The sequence below is a fragment of the Coregonus clupeaformis genome, chromosome 10 (genome assembly GCF_020615455.1).
Source record: "Coregonus clupeaformis isolate EN_2021a chromosome 10, ASM2061545v1, whole genome shotgun sequence".
NCBI classification, from domain to species: Eukaryota; Metazoa; Chordata; class Actinopteri; order Salmoniformes; family Salmonidae; genus Coregonus; species Coregonus clupeaformis.
This window is the reverse complement of record NC_059201.1, coordinates 48,065,625-48,087,829: the sequence shown is the minus strand read 5'-3', so window position 1 is coordinate 48,087,829 and position 22,205 is coordinate 48,065,625. Positions and strand designations below refer to the sequence as shown.

General features: G+C 45.5%; 1 protein-coding gene across 1 annotated transcript in view; it reads left to right on the top strand.

The window, feature by feature from the left end:
• The first annotated feature begins 196 nt into the window (after positions 1-196).
• Positions 197-22,205, top strand: part of LOC121575422 (dihydropyridine-sensitive L-type skeletal muscle calcium channel subunit alpha-1-like) — a 28,638-nt gene continuing 6,629 nt past the window's right edge. The window contains exons 1-26 of the mRNA XM_041888536.1: positions 197-729; positions 2,727-2,832; positions 9,277-9,416; positions 9,719-9,861; positions 12,272-12,424; positions 12,515-12,720; positions 13,100-13,203; positions 13,291-13,436; positions 13,895-13,976; positions 14,105-14,265; positions 14,430-14,655; positions 14,858-15,065; positions 15,287-15,407; positions 15,589-15,803; positions 17,495-17,564; positions 17,680-17,812; positions 18,179-18,308; positions 18,580-18,639; positions 18,983-19,089; positions 19,251-19,338; positions 19,582-19,689; positions 20,527-20,579; positions 20,907-21,053; positions 21,218-21,419; positions 21,518-21,676; positions 21,981-22,091. Coding sequence (XP_041744470.1) covers positions 539-729; positions 2,727-2,832; positions 9,277-9,416; positions 9,719-9,861; positions 12,272-12,424; positions 12,515-12,720; positions 13,100-13,203; positions 13,291-13,436; positions 13,895-13,976; positions 14,105-14,265; positions 14,430-14,655; positions 14,858-15,065; positions 15,287-15,407; positions 15,589-15,803; positions 17,495-17,564; positions 17,680-17,812; positions 18,179-18,308; positions 18,580-18,639; positions 18,983-19,089; positions 19,251-19,338; positions 19,582-19,689; positions 20,527-20,579; positions 20,907-21,053; positions 21,218-21,419; positions 21,518-21,676; positions 21,981-22,091 — 3,570 coding nt within the window. The 5' untranslated portion in view covers positions 197-538. The remainder of the gene's footprint in view (positions 730-2,726; positions 2,833-9,276; positions 9,417-9,718; positions 9,862-12,271; positions 12,425-12,514; positions 12,721-13,099; positions 13,204-13,290; positions 13,437-13,894; positions 13,977-14,104; positions 14,266-14,429; positions 14,656-14,857; positions 15,066-15,286; positions 15,408-15,588; positions 15,804-17,494; positions 17,565-17,679; positions 17,813-18,178; positions 18,309-18,579; positions 18,640-18,982; positions 19,090-19,250; positions 19,339-19,581; positions 19,690-20,526; positions 20,580-20,906; positions 21,054-21,217; positions 21,420-21,517; positions 21,677-21,980; positions 22,092-22,205) is intronic.

Here is a 22,205-nt window from a genome sequence, read left to right as displayed (position 1 = left end):
AGTACTATAGGGCCGACAACAACATAGTATCTGCCTTACCCTGCCTTAACCTTCACTCTTGGTAAATGTACCCCCCCCTTCCAACACCCCCACCAGAATGACACTCATTGTCTATATTTATTCTCTCCGCTGACCAACTGTTCGTCCAACCAATACACAGGCACAGATCTGTCATCTCAGAAAGGGAGAGAGAGAATGCGAGTGTGTGAGAGAGAGGGGGAATGACCGAGAAATAGTACAGGGAGATATAGACAACAGAGAGGAGATAGGAGTGTTGTCGAATAAACAAGTGCATACCCAGCAGGTTATGAAGAGGACTAGTAGGAGTAGAACACCAGAGCAGACCTGGACTAGTTGAGCAGGTGAATTGCTAGCTGACCTGGTGGAATACAGCACTGAAAGCAACCATCTTCACTTGGGCCAACTTGGTCCAGTATCTGGACGACCAGGTCAAGTTGGGGGTACAGTAGCTGGCTGGCTGAAGAGGCCATTTTAGCAACCATCTTCACTTCATCCAAACTCCCCAGGTAGAGCCAAGATGGCGGACAGTGGCGGCGAGCCTAACCTGCAGTCCTACATTATGGACGAGGAAACTCTGAAGAGGAAGCAGAAGGAGAAGCTGAAGAAGCTCCTGGCCACAGGGGGAAACCCTCGGCCCGCACGCTCCCTCTTCTTCCTCACACTGAAGAACCCCTTCCGCAAGGCTGCCATCAACATTGTGGAATGGAAGTATCCTTTAGGGGTCAGGGGTCAAAGGTCAGGGGTTAGGGGTCAGGAGGGTGTGGGAACAGGTAACGGCTGTCACTAGATAACCATGCTCAAATTACGTAGCTTCGTCCCAGATCTGTTTGTGCTGTCTTGTCAACACAGCTGGCTAGATATGAAAGGTTTGGCCACTGACTTTTAAACCATGAATCATGGTCAAGCTTTTAGACATTTGTGGTTTGAATGCACTGCACTTCCATTGTTTCTAACATGGCCAAATAGTGAAGCCTGTCTGTGGATTGGTGGTATAGTAAATGACTGTTTATGACATTGATACATTTGGTCTTGTATTAATGGTCAATGCAACCCAGCAGTGTTTCGCACATCGTGCCCCAAGCCCAGTTTCTATTGAGGTTATGGATAACAACTGGGTTGTTAGAGAGTTAAGGCTTTGTGTATTTGGTGGATGAAAGAGAAGTCTTTGAATGGGTGGTAGCAGCAGAGCGTCTGGGAACAACTGCTTCAGGGATCTGAGGAATGGCTGACTTAGTGATGACTCAACACTTTATAAAGCATCTCTCGTTGAGTCTTGTATTGTCTTGTATTGAATAACCATATCTATGTATAGCCATAGAGTTATAATCACTCTGATATGGTCACACATTATAATCACTGGACACAGCCCTTACATTTTCCGGTGGTCCAGTCCAGTATGCAGACCTGCTGAACTGTAGAGTGGCTTGAGCACCAGAGCAACAGGTTGATATCCCTGCTAAATCAACAGCTATTGGCTCAAACTATAGGTTTTAGAACAACATGCCGTAGCATCAGGATAGAGTGGAGATGACCCATATTGGGTTGTGACTGGGAGACAACATACAGAGTACATTTCTGTTAGAATCATCTTGTAAATGCAAATGGTCTTGAGGACAAATCCACCACAGCTCAGAATCACTTTTTAACCCTGTGCATACCATGAATCCCACATCCAAGGTTACAGTTCTGTTTTGGTAGTGAGTAATGACTGTGGCTGCAGTAATGGTCCACTGAGATGTGTTATAATCCAGTGAAGCTGTTGATGGAAATATGTAAAATATGAGTTTGTTCAAGCGGCGTGATGATATTCCTGGGGATGGATGGACAGCTGTCCTCCCACGTCACAGCCTAAAAACAGACACGCTAAGCTAAGAGAATGCTGCCTCAGACACAGACTGGTGGTGGAACTAGGTACTGCAGTTTGAGAGGGGAACAGCATGATTACTATAATAATGTAGTGGTAGTAGATTATCCATGGTGTTACCCTGATTACAGCTTTGTAGTATTACACACCCAGGAGTGCAATATTGCACAGTATTGACCGTTTGAATGTGCTGTACTGAAGGGACCCAGATATTTGAACTCGCCACCATCTTTACCACAGGTGCCAACATAAATAGATCTGATTTTCTTCTAACTGATCCATTGTTGGCCTCAAATGTCTTCCAGTGTGTTTTAGATAGCCCTGGCTATATGGGAGAGTCCCTATTGAGGGGTTGCACATACATCAGTTAAACTGAAATAGACTCACTTTATTGATGTGTTTGACATTTTATGATTCAGATGCATGGCCAAGATTGCTAGTTATGGTTACTCTGTCAATAGTTATCCTGTAACTGATACAAAACTAGCCCGAGCACTAGTTTACTGTAATATGAAGTCTACGGTGGCATGTTAAACCATACACCTTATGGCTACTTAGATAGTGTACTTCATTTAATAGGTGGGTGAGGTTGAAAGATCTCATTGAGATGCATGTGTACTTCCTGTAGGCCTCGAATGGTGGAATAGCTATCCATATCCATCCATATAGCTTGGTTAGGTAATATCAGTGTGTTCCTGAGTGTTTGAAAAAGAAAGGAAAATACCCCACACAGCATCTTATTGTATCTTTAAAAATGATATTATTTCCTATACCCTGCAGTTCTGTCATCTGCTGGATGTGTATAATGTCGGTTGAACCTTTCCTGAGTGTTCCCCTTCAGACCGTTTGAGATCATCATCCTGCTGACCATCTTTGCCAACTGTGTGGCCCTGGCTGTGTTTCTGCCTATGCCTGAGGAGGACAGCAATAACACCAACAGCAACCTGGTGAGTATGGACCCAGTACCCACCATTTCATATGGATTGAAAGTGATGGAGATCGTGATGCTACTAGTTGTGGTTTAATTAATGTAGGTTGAGAAACAGGGTTCTCTTTCAAATACTTGTTTCGATGTCTCACTATGGGATTCGCTGTCGGAGATAGACAGGTCGAGTTGCGAATGAGGTGAGCCCCTCCCTCTTTATAAGGTGCCACTCGCCCCACCCTCTGGTCATTATTGCTTTCTTCCTTGCGAAGATCAATACGCTCTCTGAAGCTCTCCTCAGCACGACTTGACCCCTGTCTTCCTGCTTAACTGTTCTCAGGCGAACCGCAAGGTTAACGCTGCCAAACGTAGGACCTCAGCTCTCGCTCTTTGTGTTGAGTATTGACCGAAAGGAACGTTTTTGCTTAGAGTATAATTTGTTTTCAAAGTCTTCTACTCATTCTAAGTCTCCAGTTGCAGCTAGCGTCACATGGCTAGCTACTGAGACTTGGCTAGCGCAAGCCGCAAGGCCTATCTAACCCGGCTAGCTACAACTAGCTTCGCAGCTACACGCGGCTAGCACTCACTTAACCCAAGTCTACAACCTTTATGTTTTCTTCTCTGAGTTATGGAACCTGCTACCCGAGCAGGGCCCCTGCCCTAGCACCACACACCTGTGTCCATGCAGGGCCATGATAGCAGGCAAGGATACACACTCCTTGTGTATCACCTGCTTGGTGGTTGAGCATGCCAAAGTAGCACTCACTAACCCTGAGTCCTGTGTGCATTGTAGGAAGATGCCTAAGACCGGCCTCAAACGGACCGTTCTCCCTCACAGCCTGAGGGCAATGAGGCTACCCCGCAACCCCAACCCTCCTGGGCTGAGGTAATGGATGGTTTTGAAGACCTAGCAGCGGGGAAGGGGGGAGGGGACATCTCGAGGCCCTCTAGCACCCTAAGCACAGCATCTTTACCCAGACAACAAAATGTCGGGCTCATCGATACCTGCAGGCGGGCAGCGACCAGGCTCAATATTGAGTGGCCTGTACCCGTGGGGCGTGAAAGGGACTGGCTCAATGGGAGGAGGACTGTCTCAATGGGAGGAGGCTCCCCTCTCACACCATCCCAGGGAAACAACTCCTCCCAGCAGTCCCAGCTTGTGTGGCGGAAAACCCTGTCTTGCAAGGTCCTGACCAGACACTTAGTCGGAATGGACATGAAGGGTATGGAGAACCCGGTGGTTGAGCCATCCATGCCTCGTCACTGTCCAGCACAACTCTCCCTGGAAAGACGGAGCGCTTTTCTGTCTCCATCTTCCAGAAGGTGTATGTGTAGGCGGCACGTTCAGTACGGGCGTTGAAAGTTACGTCCCTACTGATGGCTTATCAGAATGGTTTGTTGCCATCGGCACAGCCAACTCCGACTTCTGGGAGGAGATCTGCGTTGTAGCAGACCTCAACCTCTGGGCCTCCATACAAGGCTGTGGGTGTGCCATGAGCCTCGCTGTGGGGGAGGAGAGAGCCCTATGGTTAAAATTGTCCAGCTTGTCGGACAAGGAGAAAGCAGATTTCCTTGACGCTCTGATCGAGCCTAAGGAACTGTTTTGGCCGGCTGTCACCACCATGCGGCGGAAATGCGAACATTGAAAGAAGGAGGGCGAAGCCTTCGACTTCTGCCTGCCCTGCAGATCCGGGTACCATGGCAACCCGGTCTACCCTTCCACAAGCCAAGGCTTCGCGGCAGGGAGAGGGCAGCACACTGGCTCCAGCGGTAGAGTGGGGCAGCCAACAGTTCACACCATGTCCTGGCCTGTTCCCTCTCAGGTGGAGCACAGACTTTCCCCCCACATCACTATGGGGAAGAGGCACATCCGTGCTCCTTAAATCCTATCCCCTGTGCAATGGCTCATTCCTATGCGTCTGCTCACAGGGAAGGCGAAGGGAGCTCACTCAACCCCCAAGTGCCCTCCTTGCCACAGAGCAAAAATACAACAAAAGGGCGACTCGTCACCACCGGTGAGCAAGAGTCATCTAACTTGTGGGCGACTTGCTGCAAGAGCAGGGAACTGCAAAATGCGCAGTCCAGCCCAGGGTCTTGTCCGCAGTTCGCTATGAAGCCACCCGTTTTCAACGGAATTCTGAATTCAGTAGCAAGTAATGACTCAGCTCGCATGCTAGAGCAGGAAATCTCCTATCAATTGAGTAAAGGGGCAATCAGAGCTATACCAGCCGCAGAGAGCCATTTCGGTTTCTACTCCCGGAACTTCCTGGTTCTCAATGCCACTGGTTCACTTCAGTCGACCTACAGGACACTTATTTTCACATAAGTATTCTGCCAGCACACAGAAGGCTTTCTCGGGTTTGCCTTTCAGGGCTCTGTAACACTTTATTTGGATAGTCCATCTGTAGATGCTCTACAGACTATCTACAGACAATCAGTAACATTTCAACTATCTACTAACTCTAACCCTAGCCCTAACCTTAAACCTTATCCTAACCCTAAACTTAACTCTTAACTCTTACCCTAATCCTAACCTTAAACTTAACCCTTACCCTAACCCTTATTCGAAACCTAACCCTAACCCTAACTGTAACCTTAGTAAGCAGTTGCTTACCAACAGATAGTTTGTTGATAGTATGACCATCTGTAGATATCTGTAGACCATCTGATACATATGGACTATCCGGACTATCCAAATAAAGTGTGACCCAGGGTAAAGCCAACGAATACCTCGCTGTCCCCTTCGGGCTAGCACTAGCTCCCTGGACGTTCAGCAAGTGTGTGGAGGCGGCTCTAGCGCCCCTGAGAATCAGAGGACTCAGAGTCTATGCCTACATAGACAATTATCTGTTTTGCTCCACGACACAGGAGCAAGCAGTACGGGACACGGCTTCCCTAGGTTTCAAGATCAACCAGAAAAAGAGCTGTTTGGTGCCAACACAGAGAATAGAATACCTAGGCGTCAAGCTGGACGACGATACGACTCTGGTGGCATACATCAACCGCCAGGGCGGCACCCACTCTCAGCATCTACACAGACTAGCTGTCAAGATTGTTCTGCGGAGCATACCTACTTTCACTATGCGTGACTCATGTCCCGGGTGTACAGGGAATCCCCTGTACAGGGATTGGAGACTCCATCCCCCAGTGGAGAACCAGATCTGGGTGAGATATGGTCGAGCCACCGTAGATCTCTTCGCATCGCACAAAGATGCACACTGCCCGTTGTTCTTAGTGCTGGCAGGAGACGCATCACTAAGGGTGGACGCACTGGCACACCCTTGGCCAAGGGTGATGCTCTACAGCTTTCTTCCCCTAGGCCTGATACTCCCTACTCTAGTCTACTCATCTTGGTAGCCCCTTGATGGCCAGGGAAGCTCTGCTTCTTCTCCAAGCTAATGGAGAGATTTTCCACCCTCACCCAGAAACCCGGCCCTTTGGCCCTGGCCCATGAATCTGAATGCGACAGGCTTGCCATTCAGAGTAATTGAGACTATCCAGAGTGCCAGAGCACCTTCTACATGCTCACTGTATGGTAACAAGTGGTGCATTTCTTAAGTGGTGTGAGCTAAGGCAGATCATTCCTTACCAATGCTCTGCATCCGAGATCTTATGCTTTTTGCAGGACCTTCTGGACAGAGGGAAGGCTTTCTCCACTGTAAGCGTATATTTAGCCGCTATCTCTGCCTGCCATACAGGCTTTGACAACAACACAGTAGGGAGGCATCCCCGTTATGTCATTTTATGAAGGGGTGCGTCAGTTACGTCAAGTCTCTAAGCCTTTAGCACCGTCTTGGGACATGTCTATTGTGCTTGAGGTTATTTCACAGCAACCTTTCGAGTTGCTGGAAAGCGTGGTTATGAAATATCTCTCCTTCAAAACCACTTTACTGATTGCCCTTGCGTCTGCAAAGCAAGTGAGTGAGCTGCACGCACTGTCAGTCCACCATTCGTGCCTACAGTTTGCTCCGGGGTTTTCACAAGGTGACTTTGTTAACTGATGTCACTGCACCTTCTTTGGTGCATACTGTCCTCAGTGTCGGAGCCTCTGAGGGGTGATAATGGATTTGAATAGCTTGTCTGCGATAAGGGAGTTGGCCATATCCCATAGTGATACATCGAAACAAGTATTTGAAATTGAACTCAAGATTACTTGCGTAACCCCGGTTCTCTGAGAATACGAGTGCGATGTCTCACCTAATTTCCCTGCTCGCAAGAGTGCAAGGAAGAGAGGCATGCTTGAGAATGGCCAGAGGGTGGGGCGAGTGGTGCCTTATAAAGAGGGAGGGGCTCACCTCATTCGCCACTCGACCTGTCTGTCTCCGACAGACGTTGTGTGATTGGTTCTTCCTTAGTTATGCGACTATCCAGTGAATCCCATTGTGAGACATCTCACTCATATTCTCAGAAAACTGGGTTATTCTAGTAACCTTGAGTTTTCCTCATGAAGCCTCCCCGTCTGTCATGAATACACAGAACATGTGTGTGTGCATATGTCTGAATGTGTAGTGAGCACTGTATGCATACCTCTATCATGGAGGTGAATTACCTGATTCTTTCATGGTCCTGCTGCTAACTGGTCACTGTTCTGTTGTATGAGCACAGTTCATAAATCAAGCAGACTGGGATCTCTGGAGCCTAGTGTAGTCACCTTGGCTTTTGATGGGCACAAAGGCCTGGATTCTTGGTGTAATCCAGTTTGACATCATCAGTGCAATCTGAGCCAGCAGCAAGTGCTAGAAAGTGGACCTGGTTTGTTTGTTTGGGCAAGATGCTAGACTGCCCACATGGAACTAACTGCTGTCCAACTCTGATAGTTCTGCTCATTTAGAGTTTTGTAACACTATCTGAAAAGGATCATGAAATCAACCACAAAATGCCCATGTGAGAAATGGATAGACAGATATTTCTGTATCTGAGTGACCCCAATCCGGAGACAAAGATAGAGGGGTCGTTCCACCGATTCGGTGCCTTATGGGAAGTGTGTATAACATGATAAAAATAATGATAAATGATTTCACCTAATTTTAACATTCTGTCATTAAGAGCACATGTTCAACTTAATACAAAACATGTTTTCCCATCTCAACAGGTTAGTAAGTACCTATAAAGTGCCAAATAAAGTAACAGGGTTGACTGTAACAGGGTTGACTGTAACAGGGTTGACGATTTCATCTTAAATCAGCCTTGTGACAGGGGGAATGGAAGCTTGTTGTGTGCAACAGGGAGTGGCAATTGAATGCAAGCTTCACCTCAAACAAATGAAATTGCTAAAAAAGATTATTGCCTGTCTATCTCAGTTTTCCACTACAAAACACCAGAAAATGGCCAAAAAGAGTAGAACCAGCTCACCTGCTTCTATACTATGATTTGGCTATCAGATGTTCAATGTTCGCTTTTGAAAAAACATTTAAAAAGGAATAATTTCACCATATTAAAATGAGAGTTTAGTTCACGCAACAGGGTTGACCTTAAAATGAGGGACAGACATAAATTAATCACTAATCACATAAAATAAATAATAATCTTCAGAAATGACTTTGTCAAAGCAACAAAATACCTAAGGCTTTACAATGATGGTGAAATGTGTGTGTGTGTATGTTGGAAACCTAAAGACACATACTATAAATGCCCCTATAGGAATGTCCATGACATGCCAGAATCTAACCCAATGTAATTTATGGTCACTGTGCTACAAGCAGTACAGTACAGCACTTTGAAACTTTATTAACAGGACTGTTATTTACGCTATAAAACTCCCTGCCCATGCCATTTCCCTGGTGATCTGAATAGTCATACCCTATTAAGAAATCAAGCATCAAATAGAACATAGCATTACATGTTACCCATTGCCACTTGTTACTGCATCCATCATCACTGACGTATGCCTATTTGTTTTCTTATTAATCGCTTGTCCATGCTCAAAATCACGTTTTAAGTTCAAGTTTAAGTTAATTTGCCATGTAGAGGACAGGCACAACAGTATACAAACATTATATTTCTTGCAAGTCAACAGACAGGGTGGTGAGTGAGCGGGTGCCATCGTAGGGACCTCAGCTCTGAGGTGCCCAGTTGTTAGTCAGTGGGGCCATTCTCTGGATGCCTGGCCTGTAATGGGAGAGGAGGAGAGACACAAATACACAGAACACCAGGGAGCTACTGAGCTGAGGGATTTACCAAGCAGGATCAATGACTTAGTCAGTTTAACTCTTGCAAATACTCTAAATAACGCAATATTTCAAGTTGAGTGTAAAATGAATACACTTGAAATGGTTGTTGTGTCATTGACTCCTAAACTCTTACAACTAGCCATCAGCTAGAATGTATTTGGAGCATTTGTCACCAAGCAGAATCAATGAATTGTACTCCATTACACATATTAATTAGGGGTACTGTATTATGGGTACTGTAGTCATGTAGTTAGTACATCATGATACCCTAACAAGCCTCTATCGTTGTTTCACAGGAAAGTCTGGAGTACATCTTCCTCATCGTCTTCTCCATAGAGTGCTTTCTAAAGATAATAGCCTATGGATTTCTATTTCACGAGAATGCATATCTGCGGAACTGTTGGAACATACTGGACTTTGTCTGTGTGTCTGTGGGGTATGTAGGGAAGATATGAAAATGTTCTGTCATGTTCTGTCATGCTCTGTCATGCTCTGTCATGTTCTGTCATGTTCTGTCATGCTCTGTCATGCTCTGTCATGTTCTGTCATGCTCTGTCATGCTCTGTCATGCTCTGTCATGTTCTGTCATGTCATAACTCTTCTGTGACTATATGATCTTGTTTATCTCTCTCTGCACTCCCTTTTGTCCTCCTCTATCTTTCAACCTCTTCCCTCTCCCTCCCATCTCCCTCTCCTCTCCTCTCCCCTCCCATCTCTCTTCCCTCTCTCCCTCTCCAGGCTGTTTGCTGTCATCGGGGACTTCATCACCTATATCAGTGGTGTCGAGGCTCAACCAGGGGACAAGGGAGGAGGCTTCGACATGAAGGCCCTCAGGGCGTTCAGGGTGCTCCGGCCCCTCAGGCTCGTCTCTGGAGTCCCCAGTAAGGACCACTGTACAATAGGGACCTTGTAGCAGTCGTAAGGGCAGGAAATCAGCAAAAGGCAAGGCAGGTTAAAGTGTAGAATTACAAAATAAATTGCCTCTGAATCAGGCTTAACATGTCCTATTTATATTAAATAAACCAAAACGTATTTCTCACAAGTGTAGCATAGTTTGTATAAGCTCTACAAACAATATGTCTATTCCGAGAATGTGAATGGTAAATTAATGTGATAATATATTGAATGAATAAAAATAAATTACCGATATAACAAAACGCTAACGTTATAGATTACTGGGAAATGACAGGGATTAACGGTAAACTCATTACTGGTGATATATTTAGAGGGTAATTGCTAAGCATTTAAAAAACCAAGGGCAAGACAATGAATGCTCCTGAATTGGTGGGAAGCAGAGAGCTAGCTCATTTGTGGTAAGAGGAGCCTAGCACTCACTTCACCACAACCATATTCTGAAAACACTTACCTTCAGCAACCATGCTAGTGTTAAATACAATATGATTTGGTTCATTACAGTGAGTTTGCAGTTTGATCTAGTTATATTGGTCAACTACTACAGTGGTTCCCAACCAGGGGTACTAAGATCCCTGGGGGTACAGTGCCTTCAGAAAGTATTCAGACCCCTTGACGTTTTCCATATTTTGTTACTTTACAGCCTTATTCTAAAATTGATTAAATAAATAAAAATCATCAGCAATCTACACACAATACCCTATAATGACAAATTGAAAACAGGTTTTTAGAAATGTTAGCAAATTTATAAAAAAAAAAAAACTGAAATATCTTATTTACATAAGTATTCAGACCCTTTGCTATGAGACTCGAAATTGAGCTCAGGTGCATCCTTTTCCCATTGATCATCCTTGAGATGTTTCAACAACTTGATTGGAGTCCACCTGTGGTAAATTCAATTGGTTGGACATGAAAGGCACACATCTGTCTATACAAGGTCGCACAGTTGACAATGCATGTCAGAGCAGAAACCAAGCCATGAGGTCGAAGGAATTGTCTGTAGAGCTCCAAGACAGGATTGTGTCGAGGCGCAAATCTGGGGAAGGGTACCAATTTTTTTTGGCAGCATTGAAGGTCCCCAAGAACACAGTGGACTCCATCATTCTTAAATGGAAGAAGTTTGGAACCACCAAGACTCTTCCTAGAGCTGGCCGCCCGGCCAAACTGAGCAATCGGGAGAGAAGGGCCTTGGTCAGGGAGGTGACCAAGAACCCGATGGTCACTCTGACCGAGCTCTAGAGTTCCTCTGTGGAGATGGGAGAACATTCCAGAAGGACAACCAGCACTCCACCAATCAGGCCTTTATGGTAGAGTGGCCAGACGGAAGCCACTCCTCAGTAAAAGGCACATGACAGCCCGCTTGGAGTTTGCCTAAAGGCACATAAAGACTCTCAGACCATGAGAAACAAGATTCTCTGGTCTGATGAAACCAAGATTGAACTCTTTGGCCTGAATGCCAAGTGTCACGTCTGGAGGAAACCTGGCACCATCCCTACGGTGAAGCGTGGTGGTGGAAGCATCATGCTGTGGGGATGTTTTTCATCGGCAGGGACTGGGAGACTAGTCAGGATCGAGGCAAAGATGAATGGAGCAAAGTACAGAGAGATCCTTGACGAAAACCTGCTCCAGAGCGCTCAGGACCTCAGACTGGGGCGAAGGTTCACCTTCCAACAGGACAACGACCCTAAGCATACAGCCACGACAACGCAGGAGTGGCTTAAGGACAAGTCTCTGAATGTCCTTGAGTGGCCCAGCCAGAGCCAGGACTTGAACCTGATCGAACATCTCTGGAGAGACCTGAAAATAGCTGTGCAGCAATGCTCCCCATCCAACCTGACAGAGCTTGAGAGGATCTACAGAAAGGAATGGGAGAAACTCTTCAAATACAGGTGTGCCAAGCTTGTAGCGTTGTACCCAAGAAGACTCGAGGCTGTAATTGCTGCCAAAAGTGCTTCAAGAAAGTACTGAGTTATAGGTCTGAATACTTATGCAATGTATATTTAATTTCTTCATTTGTTATACATTTGCAAAAATGTCTACAAACCTGTTTTTGCTTCGCCATTATGGGGTATTGTGTATAGATTGATGAAGAGAAAAAAACAATTTAATCAATTTTAGAATAAGGCTGTAATGTAACAAAATGTGGAAAAAGTCAAGGGGTCTGAATACTTTCCGAATGCGCTGTACTTGGCCTATCCACAGGGGGTACTTGAGAAGACTCATGACACCATAGGCCTACTGGTAAAATGTACGAGGGGGTACTTCAGGGATACTCCAGGCAGAGCAAAATTCATTTGGTGGTACAGTAACTGAAAATGATTGAGAACAACTGGACTACTAGGTCTACTGGTTTAAAATGTGTCTGCTCTTCCCCTGCAGGCCTGCAGGTGGTGATGAACTCCATCCTGAAGTCCATGCTACCTCTGTTCCACATCTCCCTGCTGGTCTTCTTCATGGTCACCATCTACGCCATCGTGGGACTGGAGCTGTTCAAGTGCAAGATGCACAAAACCTGCTACTACACAGGCACAAGTAGGAAACACACACATGCACGTGCATGCACACACACACACACACACACACACACACACTACCTATATCTTCTCCCCCGTTGTCCTGCAGATATCATAGCCACAGTGGAGAATGAGAAGGCATCTCCATGTGCTCAGGCTGGTAATGGTCGGCGCTGCACCATCAATGGGACAGAGTGTAGGGCAGGCTGGGCCGGACCCAACAACGGCATCACACACTTTGACAACCTGGGCTTCGCTATGCTCACTGTCTACCAGTGCATCACTACCCAGGGCTGGACCGACGTGCTCTACTGGGTACTGTGTTACATCACCCCTATACCTTAATATTACTGCACTGTTTCATCCTGTTCCATTATGTTCCCCTCTTAATGTAGCCCATACCTGTACTCTCACTCAGTCTCATTATCTGTCTGTTTCTCCATCCATCCATCCATCCATCCATCCATCCATCCATCCATCCATCCATCCATCCATCCATCCATCCATCCATCCATCCATCCATCCATCCATCCATCTCTCTCTCTCTCTCTCTCTCTCTCTCTCTCTCTCTCTCTCTCTCTCTCTCTCTCTCTCTCTCTCTCTCTCTCTCTCTCTCTCTCTCTCTCTCTCTCTCTCTCTCTCTCTCTCCTCTCCTTCCACTCCTTCTCTCACTCCCTCTCTCTCGCTCCCTCAGGTGAATGATGCCATAGGTATGGAGTGGCCGTGGATGTACTTTCTGACGCTCATCTTGGTTGGCTCTTTCTTCGTACTCAACCTGGTTCTGGGTGTGCTCAGTGGGTAAGAGGACACACACACACACACACAAACAAACACACATACACACACACACCTTGTCCTTCTATATCTCTCTTTCCCCTCCATCAGTGAATTCACTAAGGAGCGAGAGAAGGGTAAGGCGCGTGGAGAGTACACAGAGATGAGGGAGACCCAGCAGCTGGATGAGGATCTGAAGGGCTACATGGAGTGGATCACACAGGCCGAAGTCATGGATGCCAATGGGGAGGGACAGGGTACTTATGACTTCCTAACCCTATCACCAACACACAATAGAATAGAGGAGTACATACATTTACATTTTAGTCATTTAGCAGATGCTCTTATCCAGAGCGACTTACAGTTAGTAAGGAGTCAGCCCGTTGCAAACGTCATGCAGGTTAGCATTTTTTGTCATGAATCTTGTTCTGGTGGCAGGTCTGCAGAGTGGTCACTAGCTGGCACAGTCACAAAGTCATCATATCTGATTTTAAACCTAACCCTAATCCTAACCTCGACCCTAACCTTAACCACAATGTTAACTCTAATGGCTAACCCTAACCTTAAATATTTTTGTTTTCATGAATTTTTACAATATAGACAATTTTGACTTTGCAGCTGGCCTATCTAAGAGGAAATCGCTCAGTTCTGCCTCCAGGACAAGACTTATGACAATAAACGTCAACCTGCTGACATCAGTGTCTCTTGTCCCCAGGCCTGCTAACCCTGGAGGATGGAGAATCCGAGGCAGGGAGCCTAAAGGACATGGACACCATGCAAAAAATCATGTACTACTAGTAAGTACACACCTACACCAGCCTCTGACTGGGACAACACTCAGGTGTTTTGATGAAAGAAAAGTCTGACAGACCTCCTCCTAACATACCATCTCTTCCTCCTCTCTCTCATCTCTCACTCTGTTCAGCAAGCTGGCGCGTAAATGGAACATTTTCTTCCGGCGTAAGTGTCTTGTTTATGTGAAGTCCCGAATGTTCTACTGGTGGGTGATCCTTCTGGTGTTTCTGAACACGCTGGCCATCGCTACTGAACACCACCAGCAGTCCCAGCAACTCACCGAGTGGCAAGGTCAGTATCTACATATCACATCTATAGCTTCAACACATACTGTATATACACAATCCCAGCATCTAACAAGGCTGTTGTCTATGCCATGGCTAACACATGCAGACCTCTCTCTCTCTCTACCCCATGTCTCTCTCTCCCCACCACTTCTCCCTTCCCCATCCCAGACACTGCCAACAAGGTGTTGCTGTCTCTGTTTGCCATTGAGATGTTTATGAAGATGTACGCCCTGGGTCTCCAGCAATACTTCATGTCTCTGTTCAACCGCTTCGACTGCTTCGTGGTCTCCACCGGCATTCTGGAACTCATCCTGGTCCGCATGGACGTCATGACCGTCACGGGCATCTCGGTGCTGCGCTGCATTCGACTACTTAGGCTGCTCAAAGTAACCAAGTAAGACTTTACATTAGGCTGCATTAGGGTTTCAGGTGTGTTAGTGGTGGACTGGATTAATATCCTTCACACACCACGGCTCTCCAGGTCCAGGATTGGTCCAGTTGATGGGTTGATTGATTAATTGATTGCGTCTTACATCCCCCAACCCCCAGTAGCTTCACAGGAAGTGTGTAGCACTTACTCTCTGTGTGTGCTTCAGGTACTGGACGTCTCTCAGTAATCTGGTGGTGTCCCTGCTGAACTCGACCCCCTCCATCGCCTGCCTGCTGCTCCTCCTCTTCCTCTTCATCGTCATCTTCTCCCTGCTGGGCATGCAGGTGTTCGGAGGCAAGTTCAACTTCCCCAATGCGCCCAAACCCCGCAGCACATTCGACAGCTTCCCCCAAGCTCTCATCAGTGTCTTCCAGGTAGGCAAGGAAACACAGTTTTATTCATTATTATAACAGATGTATCCCACTAACAAGATGAAGGATGATATGGACATCTGAAGGAGCATATGTACATGTATGATATGAAAATGTTGGACATTAGCACTTGCTTTTTGTTTCATTCACTGTGGAAAAGCAGGCCGATCATTTGTCAATGGGACCCTGACTGTGTTGCTTCCCTGCCTCACTCTCTCTGTCAGATCCTGACAGGGGAGGACTGGAACTCTGTGATGTATGACGGCATCATGGCGCATGGCGGTCCCACCATGCCCGGGATCCTCGTCAGCATCTACTTCATTATCCTCTTCGTCTGCGGAAACTGTATCCTGTGTGTGTGTGTGTGTGTGTGTGTTGTGTGTCTGCGTTGTGTCTGCACACTCAACTTGCTAGTCTAAACTAAAACAAACCTCAACAGACAGAAATTAGACTTAAATGCTGTCATTGGGTAAATTAGTCTCTCTTCCATTTCCTACTGTAATGAACTTTGACCCCTAGCTCTTAGACATCCTGCTGAACGTGTTCCTGGCCATCGCCGTGGACAACCTGGCAGAGGCCGAGAGTCTGACCATGGCCCAGAAGGAGAAGTCTGAGGAGAAGAAACGCAAGAAGCTGCTTAGGGCTAACATGCCTGACAAGGCCACAGAGGAGAAAGCCCTCCTGGCCAAGAAGCTTGCAGCGGAGAGAGCCAAAATAGAGGGCATCCCTACCACAGCCAAGGTCAGATATTTCCAGTAGAGGTGCATGGGTAAAATCACTGAGGAAGCCAAGCCAAGACAGTAAAAAAGCAATATTGTGATAATTGCGTTCATACGCCACCGTGATATACAATAAGGCCGTGACAACAAAAAGACAGCAGTCACAAAGTGGCGGAATAAATTCAACTACACATACATTTGTTTCATCACAAAACCGGAGAGCAACATCTGTCCAGTGAAGTCCACAAAGCAAATATTGCATGAAACAAACAGTTATATGACCTGCAGCATGGTCAAGCAAGTTAATGTTTTCGACAGTTTACTAAACAACTACTGATTTAGAACCACGGAGTTACCGCAAATCAGCACAAAGACAACAGGAGCACTGCCTCAGCTATTCCAGCACCATTTCAACTTAAACATGCAAACATCATGAAATCAACAAGGCTATATATGCTTAGTTAAATACACTGAAAACAAACTTAAAGATACCAAAAACAATTTAGTCCAATCAATGTTGCTAAATATCATGTGGCGGTCCATGGTACTAATTTATGTGTGTGTGTGTGCCCGCGCAAGTAAAACAAAACATGTACTTGTAGACTAGTTGAACGCCAATGCCATCCTCCTTTCTTTCATGTTGGCAAAACAGTCTATGGCTCTGTCATACGGTACACTTTTAGTTTTTGTTGTCATAAGCTACCTAGCTAAAATGCTTGCTAGCCTAACTTCCTTGCACAGACAACAATGAACCAGCTAAGTTAGCCAGCTAGTTAACGTGAGCCAGACCCGTCGCCAGACCTCAGTCTTAAGGGGGGCATATGAAATGCATGGGAGGGCACAATTATTATTAGCCTACAGTACGTATATTTAATAATAAATTCCCTCAAGTGGGGGGGGGGGGGCACAAGCATTTTTGGGGGCGGGCCCGGCCCCCTATGGCCCGCCCATAGCGACGGGTGTGACGTGAGCCTACTAGTCTACATCTAGGGTACATATTGAACTTCAATCATCTCAGGTCTGTGGCACAATATATTCATTCATGGTTAGATCAGAATCGCCATCATAATCATTGGCCTGTACAGAGAATTAAGTCAAAACCACAAGTCCAAATCCCCATCTCCATCATGGCTTAGGAAAGGGCCGATTTAGCAAGCTAGCTACCGCAGGAGATCAACACAAGCAGACCAGAAACAGACAAGTTTTTCTGAAAATGACAATTTTCTTGGGAAGTTATTTGATTGGCATTTTGCTGCACCAGGACAACCCACAGTTGAGCTCAGCTCAGCGCTGATTGGTTAATTATTTTATGCATTTTTCATCAAGGGAGACCAAATGCTTGCTGGCATCAATCAATCAAATGCTACGGGCCAACATTTCATACGCTTTTGGTCCAGACAGCATCAGCTAAACATACTGAGTCAGAGGGGCTCAGATGATTTCTACGTGAGATTCAGCCATTTTTCCGTATTGACGGAAAATTATGAAAACACAGAGAGACACAAAATATAAATTATTTTATCATTTGTATTTTTATTGGTCAAATACTTGGGGAAGCCTGGTTTCCCTTGGCATCCATGAATACACGCCAATGTATATTTCACACTGTTGGCCATTGTCCACAGAGAAACCTGCCCCACGTTTGGAGTTAGTGTAACCGCTGGAATTTGAACCCAGGTCCCCCTCTAATCAAAATGCTTGTCTTTGTCACAGCTGAGAGTGGACGAGTTCGAGTCCAACGTGAACGAGATCAAGGACCCCTTCCCCCCTGCTGACTTCCCTGGTAAGCCCCATTCTCTCACACACCTCTGGGCACATCCATGTCAATCGAATCTGGATCTCACTGAATTTTGAATTTAGAACATGTGTCACGTTCTCCTGTTCTTTCTTTCGTCCAGGCGATGATGAGGAGGAGGAGCCTGATATCCCTGACACCCCGAGGCCCCGACCAATGGCAGACCTGCAGCTGAAGGAGGAGGTGGTGCCTATTCCAGAGGCCAGCTCCTTCTACATCTTTAGCTCTGAGAACAAGTAATGATGATGATGATGGTGATGATTATGGTGATGATGATGTACTTGCTAAGACTGCGATATGTTGTTGTTTATCTACCTTATAGTTGAATGCACTGACTGTAAGTCACTCTGGATAAAAGCATCTGCTAAATGACCAAAATGTAAAATGTAATGATGATGGTGGTGATGATGAATGCATTATGATGTTGGTTTTATGTGATTGTTTTAGCCTCCTTACTTGACTGTCAGTCACTCTGTATAACAATGTCTGCAGTTAAATGCCTGTGATGTAAAAAGTATGAAAATGTATGAACTCACTACTCACTAGTCATTTAGCGTCTGCTAAATGACTAAAATGTCAAATGTAAAAATGTCCCCCTCCAGGCTCCGTAAGCTGTGCCACCGCATCATCAACGCCACCACCTTCACCAATATCATCCTCCTCTTCATCCTCCTCAGCAGCATCTCCCTGGCTGCCGAGGACCCCATCGACCCCATGTCCTTCAGGAACCAGGTGCCCACAGACATGCCTGCTCTGCCTGCTGTATCATTAACCCCCTTATCTCAGATGGAAAAGCATTTGTTTCAGTAAAGAAAGCAGAAAGGGAAAGAATTTTGACATAATAACTGACACAAAAGGGTTTTCTTAAGGTCTTAAACCTACACAGCATGACTGCAAGACTGTACGGAGTACTACATAGAGATTCTGCTAATGGGCTCAGGTGCACTACTACTTTGAAATGAATCCATCCACATTGTCATGTTGCCCTGTTTCCCCTGTGTAGGTGCTGGCCTCCGCTGATGTTGTCTTCACCTCAGTGTTCACTGTAGAAGTTGTCCTCAAGGTAACTAGGCATTGCTTGTCTGTTCCACTACTAGTATAGCTGTACTGGTTTAAAAAGTCACTTTTCTGAATGGGATCATGTCTTACATGTTTACATTACCAAGTACATTAACGGGGTAAATCCCTTTTCTGCAGCAACGGTAAATCGTTAATGTGACAAACTCTCTCGACATTATGTTACATCCACTTTGCAGCACTTTTTTAACCTGCACTGCAGCACAATTCAACTGTAGATGTTTTCACACGAGTAGCTGTGGTTCATGTGGGTTCATAGTTTGTTGGTTTGAGAGGGTTTATGTGTCAACCAGTCTCATCATCTCAGTATCCATCCGCCTCTGCGACAGATGACCGTATACGGTGCCATCATGCACCCCGGCTCCTTCTGCCGGAACTCCTTTAATATCCTGGATCTGATTGTGGTCAGCGTATCCCTCCTCTCCATGCTCATGGAGTAAGTAGTACCTGGAAATGTATAATGTCATTCAAATCCTGTGACACAACTGAATCTATTCCATAATGCTTGATATAGCTTCAGTTATGAATGTGTGTCTCTCTCTAGAAATACAGATTATAGACAAGTAAAGTGTGAGATGTGGTGCCTGCCCTATCTAGGTCCAGTGCTATCTCTGTGGTGAAGATCCTCAGGGTGTTGAGGGTGCTGAGGCCCCTAAGGGCCATCAACAGGGCCAAGGGCCTCAAGGTGAGCTTACCTGTGCTCTCTCCAATCCCCTTCACATCTCTACCCCTCACCTGTACTCCTTACCTGTACTCCTTACCTGCTCCTCTGACACTATATTCACATTCTCATTGGTCTTTTACATGTTCCCATTACCTAATGCACCAAATGCAATACTTTGACCAACCCAGCAGCTGCATATTTTTCTAGTTCTGGTCCTGGAGTACCCGTCTGACATGCTGGTTTCTGCTGTCTCTTGTGGTCTAGCATGTGGTCCAGTGTGTTTTTGTGGCCATCAAAACCATCGGCAACATCGTGCTGGTTACCATGCTGCTAGACTTCATGTTCGCCTGCATTGGAGTCCAGCTCTTCAAGGTGAGCTCTAGATAGGGATGTAGAGTATTTTATAGGGATGTATGGTAGTTTATAGGGATGTATGGTAATTTATAGGGATGTATGGTAGTTATAGGGATTTATGGTAGTTTATAAGGATGTATGGTAATTTATAGGGATGTATGGTAGTTTATAGGGATTTATGGTAGTTTATAGGGATGTATGGTAATTTATAGGGATGTATGGTAGTTTATAGGGATTTATGGTAGTTTATAGGGATGTATGGTAATTTATAGGGATGTATGGTAGTTATAGGGATTTATGGTAGTTTATAGGGATGTATGGTCATTTATAGGGATGTATGGTAGTTATAGGGATTTATGGTAGTTTATAGGGATGTATGGTAATTTATAGGGATGTATGGTAGTTTATAGGGATTTATGGTAGTTTATAGGGATGTATGGTAATTTATAGGGATGTATGGTAGTTTATAAGGATGTATGGTAATTTATAGGGATGTATGGTAGTTATAGGGATTTATGGTAGTTTATAGGGATGTATGGTAATTTATACACCTGATGATCAAAACAGAAGTCTACACACAATCAAAGCTAATATTCTCAATCATGTTCTGTATGTATGTATGGGCTCCCGAGTGGCGTAGCGGTCTAAGGCACTGCATCTCAGTGCTTGAGGAGTCACTACAGACCCCCTGGTTCGATTCCAGGCTGTATCACAACCGGCCGTGATTGGGAGTCCCATAGGGCGGCGCACAATTGGCCCAGCATCGTCCGGTGTAGCCCGTCATTGTAAATAAGGATTTGTTCTTAACTGATTTGCCTAGTTAAATAAAATAAATATGTGTGTTCATCCCTGCAGGGCAAATTCTACGCCTGCACAGATCCTGACAAAATGACAGAGGAGGAGTGCAAGTAAGAGAGTGGTGATGTTGTTTAGTCCCTCGCCCACAACATTACATGACAGTACAGAATGGAGCATCACATTAATCCTGCTTTCTTTCTCTCCACCACACTCTTTCTTTCTTTCTTTCTTTCTTTCTTTCTTTCTTTCTTTCTTTCTTTCTTTCTTTCTTTCTTTCTTTCTTTCTTTCTTTCTTTCTTTCTTTCTTTCTTTCTTTCTTTCTTTCTTTCTCTCTCTCTCTCTCTCTCTCTCTCTCTCTCTCTCTCTCTCTCTCTCTCTCTCTCTCTCTCTCTCTCTCTCTCTCTCTCTCTTTCTCTCCCTCCCTCACTCCTTCTCAGGGGTAACTACATTAGGTACCAGGAAGGTGCCATCCATCCGATGACCATCCATAAGAGAGAATGGATCAACGCAGAGCTCAACTTTGACAACATCCTCGAAGGCATGCTGGCTCTCTTCACCGTCTCCACCTTCGAGGGCTGGCCAAAGTGAGACATACATACAAGCATGGGATTTTGTATATATCACATGACACGCCTAATACAGTACTATGGAACACATAAAAGTGTATGTATTTCATGCTTGCTCAAATGCCTTTGTGTGTGTGTGTGTGTGTGTGTGTGTGTGTGTGTGTGTGTGTGTGTGTGTGCAGGTTGCTCTACAAGGCCATAGACTCTAACATGGAGGACATGGGTCCAGTGTATAACAACCGCATTGCCATCTCCATCTTCTTCATAGTCTACCTCATCCTTATCGCTTTCTTCATGATGAACATCTTTGTGGGTTTCGTCATCGTTACATTTCAGGAGCAGGGAGAGCAGGAGTACAAGAACTGTGAGCTGGATAAGAACCAGGTGTGTGTATCTGTGTCTGTCTTTTAAGTTTGTTGTTTTAACACACTCTTTCTAACAGCAGTGTGTAACCCCTCTGTGTCCTGTCTTCCCTCTGACAGCGTGCGTGTGTCGAGTACGCCCTGAAAGCCCGGCCGCTGCGCTGCTACATTCCTAAGAACCAGTATCAGTACAATGTGTGGTACATCGTCACTTCCTGCTACTTTGAGTACCTCATGTTCCTGCTCATCATGCTCAACACCATGTGTCTGGGGATGCAGGTAAGGCTATTGGAGGTGGTTTAGGGAACATTTTCATTTCAAATACAAAACGGGAAACTTTGAAAGTACTTCTCCTGCATCACATCAATGCAATGTCCCTACAATATATTCCTGTGTCCATCCCTTCTCCATATATAGGATTAAAAAAATACAAAATAAAATGTGGACACTCTTGAAAATGTGATGGGCATCTCAAGAGATTGAATCCTGGAAAATGTCAAATAAAATAAATAAATAACTATCTTCCCTTTCTCATTTCCTTCTTCTCTCCTCCTCTCTTCTCTCCTCCTCTCTTCTCCCACAGCACTGTAACCAGTCAACCCATGTGACCGACCTGTCAGACATGCTGAACGTGATCTTCACTGTGCTCTTCACTGTGGAGATGGTCCTCAAACTCATGGCCTTCAAAGCTAAGGTCAGTGGTCCATAGAGATGTCCTGAATGCACTACATTACCCAAGATGCCTTGCAAATCAATGTAGAAGCAGAATGATTCCAGAATAATAGCACAGTGGTTATGTAAACCAGCT